Source organism: Parus major, chromosome 23, assembly GCF_001522545.3.
Source record: "Parus major isolate Abel chromosome 23, Parus_major1.1, whole genome shotgun sequence".
NCBI classification, from domain to species: Eukaryota; Metazoa; Chordata; class Aves; order Passeriformes; family Paridae; genus Parus; species Parus major.
In genome coordinates, this window is record NC_031791.1 from 1,346,703 (window position 1) to 1,354,965 (window position 8,263).

Here is an 8,263-nt window from a genome sequence, read left to right on the forward strand (position 1 = left end):
TGATCCCCATCCCCTCCCGGGCCGTTCCCCCGCTCCCCGCAGTGCTCACGGGCAGGGGTCGCTCCGCAGCCTCGAACCCGCGGTCCCCGAGGAGCGGCGGTGACGTCACGGGCCATGGCGGCGCGGGCGCTGCTGTGTGTGGCGGCCGCGCTGGGCCCGGGCCTGGCCGCGCCCCGCTACCGCCCGGACTGGGCCAGCCTGGACGCGCGGCCGCTGCCGGCCTGGTTCGACCGGGCCAAGGTGGGGGTGTTCGTGCACTGGGGGGTGTTCTCCGTGCCGGCCTGGGGCTCCGAGTGGTTCTGGTGGCACTGGCAGGGCCAGCACGATGCCGCCTACGAGCGCTTCGTGCGCCGCCGCTTCCCGCCCGGCACCACCTACGCGGAGTTCGCGTCCCGTTTCACCGCCTTTGACTTCCAACCCCGGCAGTGGGCACAGCTCTTCCAGCGGGCTGGGGCCAGGTCAGAGCCGGGGATGGCCCGAGTTGGGGTCCCTGAAGGGAATGAGGGTCCCTGAGGGGATGGGGGGTCCCTGAGGGGATGGGGGATCCCTGAGGGGATGAGGGGTCCCTGAAGGGAATGAGGGGTCCCTGAGGGGATGAGGGGTCCCTGAGGGGATGAGGGGTCCCTGAGGGAATGAGGGGATGGTGGTCCCTGAGGGGATGAGGGGATGGTGGTCCCTGAGGGGATGGCAGTCCCTGAGGGGATGAGGGGTCCCTGAGGGGATGGGGGTCCCTGAGGGGATGTGGGTCCCTGAGGGGATGAGGGGTCCCTGAGGGGATGGAAGGTCCCTGAGGGGATGAGATGTCCCTGAGGGGATGGCGGTCCCTGAGGGGATGAGGGGTCCCTGAGGGGATGAGATGTCCCTGAGGGGATGGCGGTCCCTGAGGGGATGAGGGGTCCCTGAGGGGATGAGATGTCCCTGAGGGGATGTGGGTCCCTGAGGGGATGGAAGGTCCCTGAGGGGATGAGGGGTCCCTGAGGGAATGGCGGTCCCTGAGGGGATGGGGGTCCCTGAGGGGATGGGGGGTCCCTGAGGGGATGGAAGGTCCCTGAGGGGATGAGTGTCATGGCCCAGGGTCCCTGATCCCTCCGGGTCTTTAAGGTGGTGGGTCTGGGAGTCCCTGAGGGTATAGAGGAGCCATGTCTGGGAATCTCTGAGGCAGTGAGGGTCACTGAGCAGATAGAAGAGCAGGTCTGGGATTCCCAGAGGGAATGAGGGGTGGGTCTGGGGGTCCCTGAGGGGATGGAAAAGCTTGGGAAGCAAATGGGGCTATTCCCAAGAGGATGCAGGGGTCTCTGAGGGGATGGAATGGGCAATTCCGGGGATCTCTGAGGGATTGGGGGTCCCTGGACAGTGCTGGAGATCCCTGAGGGGTCATGCCCAGGGTGCTGAGCAGACAGCAGGTCTTGTTCCTTCCTAAGTATTGACTGTTCATTCTTTCCCAGCATTAAAATCCACTAAAAGCCTCTCTTATTCCTGGATTTGTTTCTAAATTCAAAGGACAGTGACAGAGGGCCCCTCACAGCGTGGTTATCCAGAGCCTTGCTGTTCTAGTGACTGGGTTTGCAGTGAGGCTGGGAAATATCTCAGTTTTTTCTTTTGCCATCCCAACCAAATTCTTTTCTCTTCTCAGATACGTGGTCCTGACCACCAAGCACCATGAGGGCTTCACCAACTGGGGGTCACCAGTGTCCTGGAACTGGAATTCTGTGGATACAGGGCCCCACCGAGACCTGGTGGGAGAGCTGGGAGAAGCCCTCAGGGAGAGGTACAACCCTGCCAGAGAACTCTTCTTTCAGAGCAGAGAACCCTCCTGGCTGCGCTTGACAAACAGCAGAAAAGCCCAAATTCAATGTGAAAAATGGAGTGCTTGCAAATAATGAAAAATAATAACGCCAGTAATTTAATTTCCACTGCTTCTTAATCCCCACTGAAGCCTGACTCTTCCTTCTGTGTTTTGTCCTCCAGCAACCTCCGTTATGGGCTGTATCACTCCCTGATGGAGTGGTTTAACCCTCTCTACCTCGCTGACAAACAAAGTGACTTCAAGACCCAGAGCTTCGTTTTAAAGAAGACGATGCCAGAACTTTATGACCTTGTCTTAAAGTAAGAGCCACAACCAGTTCAGCACCAGCATTTCCTGGTTTCAGTTCTATAGAGAAAGGTGCAATGTGGGCTCAAAGAGGAGAAATGCTAATTTTTTCTGAGGCAAATTCTCTTTGCTAACCAGGAATGATTTGTGGTAATTAGAAAAGGGGTTTGCTTTTGCCCTGTGGAAGATCTAATCTGTAGAATAAGGCAGAGACAAATTTTTCCTGCAAAAGCAATTCCCTTAATCCTGTCTTTGTGCAGGGTGGCTGGAAGTGGAACAAACTGCTCAGTATTTAGTAGAATAGAAGAGTGATTTCACTGTGAATTTGCATCCTTTCCTTGCTTCTCCTTGCTGACAAAAATACAAAACTTGGGCTTGTGGGTTGCTGTCCCAGCTCAAGAGTGTGCCTCATAATCACCTTTGAGGTGCCAAATTCTGGGTTTTTTGGAAGAGCTGCACCCTCTCTTGAGCTGTGGATCAACACCTTGTTCTTTGCTGCTGCAAGAACCTCCCTTAGAGCTTTGTGTGAAGCAGAAAACGAAGCAAAAACCTCCTGGTGATGTCAGGCACTGGGAAGGGAAGGTGAAACACAGCATGGCAGGAGCTAATAAGCCATTCTGAAACAGCACCTATCTTTCTTAGATACAAACCAGATCTGATTTGGTCAGATGGAGACTGGGAAGCTCCGGATTCCTACTGGAATTCCACCTCTTTCCTTGCCTGGCTCTATAACGACAGCCCTGTCAAGGTACCGGTGCCTGCTGCCCTCGTGGCATTGGGTGGGTGTGGAAGGGCAGGAAGCTGTGGGATGTGTGATCAAACCAGAAACCTCCTTGACATTTGCCAGATGTGTTTTATTCTCTGACAAAAAGAGAACCTTGGCTGTGCTGCTGTGACAGCTCCACAGGATCCTCGTGGGAGGCTCAGGCCAGGAGCTGTGTTGCCTCAGCTCCTAGCTGAGTGAGCAGGGGGAGGGATTCAGCCTTCTCAGAAGGGTTTCCATTACACAGGGAGTTTTTAGGTGCTTCCTCAGGGGGGTGACAGGCAGCTGGACAGCCCAAGAACAAAAGGTTCTGTCCCCTGAGCTGCTTTCCTTCTCTCAGGACACCGTGGTTGTCAACGATCGCTGGGGTCGGGGCTGCTCCTGCCACCATGGGGGTTTCTACAACTGTGCTGACAAGTACAGACCAGGCACCCTGCCAGATCACAAGTGGGAGATGTGCTCCTCCCTGGACAAGCTCTCCTGGGGCTACCGCAGCAACATGAGCCTCGCTGAGGTGATGGATGAAATGAGTATGATTGAGGTGAGAAACCTGAAATCAAAATAGCCTGCGGGAGGGTTACTGGGAATTAGAAGCTTCTGGAGCTGCTGATGAGGGTAAAACTCCTCAGTTTTTGTGTTGTCTGAGGTGAAGATAATGCAGTTTGTTTCCTTGTTTTACCTGCCACAGGAGCTGGTGCAGACTGTGAGTTTGGGTGGCAACTACCTCCTCAATGTGGGACCTACAAAAGAAGGGGTGATTGTCCCCATCTTCCAAGAAAGACTCCTGGCCCTTGGGAGGTGGCTGGACACCAATGGGGAGGCGATTTATGAATCCCAGCCTTGGAGGGTGCAGATGGAGAACACCACAGACACAGTCTGGTAAGGACTCTGCTGCTCACACCAGCTGAGCTGATGTTTGTTTCTTATCTTTTCCTGAATTTGGTACATTCTCTAGTCTTGTCATTAGGATTTCATCCATCTTGCTTTAGTAGGAGAAAAAACAACCCTTCCTTTAAAAAATATCCATGCTGTGGCTGTCAGGACTGTTTAAGTAGTGGTCCCAGCCAGAAATGCCTACAAAATGGAGTTATTTTGATTTCCCCCAGTGTGTTCAGCCCAGCAATGTAGAGCAGGGTTAGGCCAGGACAGCTTGGCAATGCCATTTACATACTGACTTTGCTTGGGTTTCATCAGCCAGCACTGAGGGGCTAGTGGTGGGTCCAAAGTGACAGATTTTGGAGTCAGGAGAAGTAGGTGATCCCTGTGTGGTGAAGGCAGTGTTCTCTTGCTGCCTGGAAAGGTCAGGTTTGTGTCTGGTGCCCTTCACCTGCTGCACTCCTGCTCACTCAGGTACACCTCCAAGGGACCAGTGGTCTTTGCCATCTTCCTGCTCTGGCCTCTGGACGGTGTCCTGCGTCTGGCCTCGCCCATTCCATCCCCAGGCACACAGGTAAGGGACTTGAAACAAGACAGCACACACTGAGAGCACATCTGGGGACATTTGTGAGCTGGGAAGGGCCAGCCTGGATTTATTTAGGATCTGGGGGAGTGGGGAGTGGGGAGTGGGGAGGTTTTGTGCTGTGGGCTCCTTGCAGCATCCCAGGCTGTCCCCCAGGCTTTGGCTCACATGGAGCATAGGACAGGAGTTGCCAGGACAGGCTCAGGCTGCCAGGGAAGATTCCTCTCCTGGAATGTTTTGTTGCAGGGGAGGGAAGTAAATACCCACAGAGCAGGAGTGGCTGTCCTGCAGCCCAGATTCAGCTCAGGTGCAGCGCCCTGCTCGTGGCAAATGTCACCGTGACGCAAATGTTTGAGTGTCCTTTGCTCTGAACAAACAGGGGCAGTGCATCAGCAACAAACCAACCCCAAACAACAATCTGGAGCCTGCTTTGGCCTCAAAACACCTCGTGTGTCACCCCCTGTGCCACGTGAACCACGGCTGGGGACCTGTAGGGCCTGTGGGAGATGCTGGGCTGTGCAGAGGGGGCCTGGTGAGCTCCAGCTGAGTGTCCCCTTCTTTCCTTCCCGTGCAGGTGACACTGCTGGGGTTTGGTGGCACTCTGGAGTGGCAGAAACAGCCAGGGGAAGGGATGCTCATAACGCTGCCCCACATGCTGCCATCTCCTCTCTCAGCTCAGTCTGGCTGGGCGGTGAAGCTCGAGGGTGTGAAGTGATGGCTGTCCTGGGGACACAGCATCTCCCACTGCCTTTCTTTTTGATTGAATCCAAGAGGATTTTTATGTTTCACGTTGAATACATTATTTTTCACTTGAGAGAATCTCTCCACCAGTTTCTGTTGCCTTGTGTTGCTTCGCTGTTGGTTGGAACAGTTGTGATCAGCTGTTTCCATGATGAATAAATCTAATGGAAGCTTGCTGGAAGAAATAATCTGTAAAAAATACGATACAGATCCATCAACAAACTTTTATCAATATTCTGCTGGAGACAGCTACAAGGAAAGGTTTTGTTCTTAGTGAATTTAGGAGACTCCAGCGTTATGAACTGCACTTGTCACTGCTTGTGCTGCCGAACTTCTGAACTTGGAGTTCCAGTGGGAGCAGGTTTCCTGCGTGGATACTGAACCCCTTAAAAAAGGGTCGAACAATGTGTGTGTGTGTGTTGAAACTGCAACAGCGTTGCAGACAGGCTTTGTTTTGTTCCTGTCGGAGCAAAACCTGCCAGGACACTTGGAGCTGAGGGCGAGCAGAGCCGCGGGGCTGCAGCAGTGACAAACACCCAACAAGCCCGGCTCCAGAGAAGCGGCTGCGAGTGCCAGCGACCCGCTCAGCGGCGCCGCCGATGACGCCTTACAAACAAAACAAGGGGACAAAAGGGACAACAGAGCGATGCCCTCCTTGCCTCACAACCCCATCACGCCGCCGAGCCTTGGGCCCGCCCCAAAACAAACAGCGCCGTGTTTACTCTGCGCTCCGGTAGCGGGAAAGCCGCCGGTATAAGTGCGCGGCGGGCGCGCTGCCGGCAGTGCCGGAGGGGAAGATGCCGCGCTGCGACACGGGCTCCGCGCCGCGGGACGGCGCCTGGGGACAGGGACAGGTAGGGGCCGGATCCGGGGGACAGGTACGGGCCGGATCCGGGGGACAGGTACGGGGACAGGTACGGGCCGGCTCCGGACGGCGACACGGGACCGGAGGGACGGAGCGGCCCCGGCGCCACGTGACGTTAGCCACGCCCCCGTGAGGTCACGTGGAGGGGGTGGGTGCGGTCACGTGAGGCGGACATGGCGGCGGCGCGGCGGCTGCTCCCGCGCTGGGCGGGATCGCTGCGGCCCGTGAGGGAGCGGGGAACCGGCGGGGGGGGACAAGGGACCGGGGGGGAATCGGAACCAGGGGCATCGGGACAGAGCCGAGCGGGGCCGGGGCTCCGAGGGCTCGGCTGACTCTTCCCTCCGTGCCAGGTGAGCTCCGCTGCGGCGGCGACCGGGGCGTACCCGAAGCGAGTGAAGGTGGTGGAGGTGGGACCCCGAGACGGGCTCCAGAACGAGAAGGTACCGGCGGCTCCGGGCTCCCGGGGGGCGTTCTCCAAATAAATCCCCCAAACGTCCCCCTGTGCCCATCAGTGCGGCGGTTTTTCTTTAAATGCTGCCTTTTTGATGTTGGAAAATAGCGATTTATTTTTTTTTTTTTTCAGTGGTGGAAGAGCTTATTGTGGAAATAATAATAACTATAGATAAATTTCTTTTTCTTCTTCTCAGAATGTCGTGCCCACCCCAGTGAAGATCAATTTAATCAACATGCTGTCAGAGACTGGGCTTCAGGTCATAGAGGCCACCAGCTTCGTGTCCCCCAAGTGGGTTCCTCAGGTCAGTGTTGACAGATTTGCAGTGCTGTGTTCTAAAAGTGCAGCAATCCAGTGATTCTGCTTGCTCCCAAATCCCTGTGACTGGGCAAGAACCAGCAGAGGAGTTACAATATCCCAGAGTTTCCCTTTGGACCCTGGAAAAGAGCAAAGGGACAGACAGGTCACACAGAAACATCTGTTTGTACACGTTGGCCTGGCTGGGTGACCCCTGACCCCTCACAGGGTGCACTTCTGTTTGCTTTTAGAGGCTCTGATCTCTAAATATTTCTGTTTCCTTTATAAAAAGGAATTTTAGTGATGATTTTCTGGCAGGCAGGAGTGGCAGTTGTCCCCCTCACAGATGTTTCTTGGTTTGTTTGCAGATGGCTGATCACACCGAGGTCATGCAGGGGATTAATAAATTACCTGGGATCAGTTACCCTGTGCTGACTCCAAACCTGAAGGGATTCCAGGCAGCGGTAAGGGCTGGGAAAACCTGAATATCCACACTGGAGTGTTTCCAATCCCACCTATCCTTTGCTCCTGCACCTGTGGCTTCACCCTTTTCAAGGCAAACTCAGATGTGTCCTGGTGGTCTTGCTGCACAATGAACTTAGGGAAGGATTGGGTTGTTTGGGGGAAAAATACTTTTATAAAGTGAAAGAACTGCAGTCAGAGATTGTAGATCAGAGCCACTGAGGCTGGAGAAGATCTCCAAGATCTTCAAGTCTAAGTAAACAGGGAGGATTTATTTAGGAACAGAAGAGCCTCTGTAAGGGGAAGTGCTTTATGGGGCTCTCTACCAAGAGGTGTGAAACCCTTGAATTAACACTTGGCCATGAAGTTGTGGCTCTGTTTGTGATTTCCCTCACAAGAGAGATCACCTGGCCTTGACTTAACGACAGTGCTGGGTTAAGGGTTGGACCTGCTCCTCTTTTCCACCCTCAGTGGTCCTGTGCTTCCAGTTTAGGATTTTTTCTTTGCAGGTGGCAGCTGGGGCCAAAGAGGTGTCGATCTTTGGGGCAGCATCTGAGCTGTTCACCAAGAAAAACATCAACTGCTCCATCGAGGAGAGCCTGGAGAGGTTTGACGAGGTCATGAAGGCAGCAAGGGAAGCCAGCATTCCTGTCAGGGGGTAAGGAGTTCCTGCTGGAATTACCCACATGTAACCATTCATTCTGGAATAATCCACAGGCAGTTTGGATCAGATTTTCTTAGCAAATATCCCACATGGAAATGCACAGACCACACACCCACCTGCCCTGTGGGCTCATCTTCACACACATGGGAGAAGAAATTGTTGAAATCCTGTAACCTTTGGCCACTGGACTTCTGGAATATAAAACTGAAATAACAGACATGGAAAATACACAAGTCCTGACTGATTAGTCCAGTAGAATCCCACTTCCCTTTTCCAGCTAAAAGTGTGGGGTTTCTTTTAACCACAGATACGTTTCCTGTGTCCTTGGATGTCCCTATGAAGGCAAGATTTCTCCAGCTAAAGTTGCAGAGGTAAATCATAAATGCAACCAGAATTCCTGAGAGGGTTTTGGTTTATTTTTAGGGATGTGAAGTGGGCACTGGGGGATGTGTCAGACCTAAGGGAATAT

At 54.1% G+C, this 8,263-nt stretch overlaps 2 protein-coding genes and 1 long non-coding RNA gene across 4 annotated transcripts in view; 2 read left to right on the plus strand and 1 right to left on the minus strand.

Annotated features, from left to right (window-relative positions):
- LOC107214206 overlaps positions 1–145 on the minus strand; it is a 6,941-nt gene extending 6,796 nt beyond the window's left edge. Inside the window, exon 1 of the long non-coding RNA XR_001524904.2 lies at positions 50–145. This is a non-coding gene — a long non-coding RNA (uncharacterized LOC107214206). The remainder of the gene's footprint in view (positions 1–49) is intronic.
- Positions 100–5,137, plus strand: FUCA1 (alpha-L-fucosidase 1). The gene is made up of 8 exons (XM_015649360.1): positions 100–458; positions 1,634–1,768; positions 1,969–2,106; positions 2,735–2,840; positions 3,196–3,396; positions 3,544–3,734; positions 4,206–4,305; positions 4,889–5,137. The coding sequence occupies exons 1-8, from the start codon at positions 115–117 to the stop codon at positions 5,027–5,029; spliced, it is 1,356 nt and encodes a 451-aa protein (XP_015504846.1). The 5' UTR covers positions 100–114; the 3' UTR covers positions 5,030–5,137.
- A 661-nt stretch (positions 5,138–5,798) lies between these two features.
- Positions 5,799–8,263, plus strand: part of HMGCL (3-hydroxy-3-methylglutaryl-CoA lyase) — a 4,771-nt gene continuing 2,306 nt past the window's right edge. The window contains exons 1-6 of one of the 2 annotated variants that reach the window (XM_015649366.3): positions 5,799–5,909; positions 6,271–6,360; positions 6,568–6,675; positions 7,037–7,132; positions 7,640–7,788; positions 8,102–8,165. In XM_015649366.3, coding sequence (XP_015504852.1) covers positions 5,853–5,909; positions 6,271–6,360; positions 6,568–6,675; positions 7,037–7,132; positions 7,640–7,788; positions 8,102–8,165 — 564 coding nt within the window. In that variant the 5' untranslated portion in view covers positions 5,799–5,852. Of the gene's footprint in view, positions 5,910–6,053; positions 6,145–6,270; positions 6,361–6,567; positions 6,676–7,036; positions 7,133–7,639; positions 7,789–8,101; positions 8,166–8,263 lie in introns of those variants that run through there. The other variant, XM_015649367.3, reaches the window with a different exon arrangement.

Bases quoted from the DNA above. Each gene is read 5' to 3' on its own strand.
- FUCA1 (XM_015649360.1), top strand. From the start codon at position 115: ATGGCGGCGCGGGCGCTGCTGTGTGTGGCGGCCGCGCTGGGCCCGGGC. The intron at 2,841-3,195 runs GTACCGGTGCCT...TCCTTCTCTCAG, and splicing joins ATAACGACAGCCCTGTCAAG to GACACCGTGGTTGTCAACGA. The intron at 4,306-4,888 runs GTAAGGGACTTG...CTTCCCGTGCAG, and splicing joins TTCCATCCCCAGGCACACAG to GTGACACTGCTGGGGTTTGG.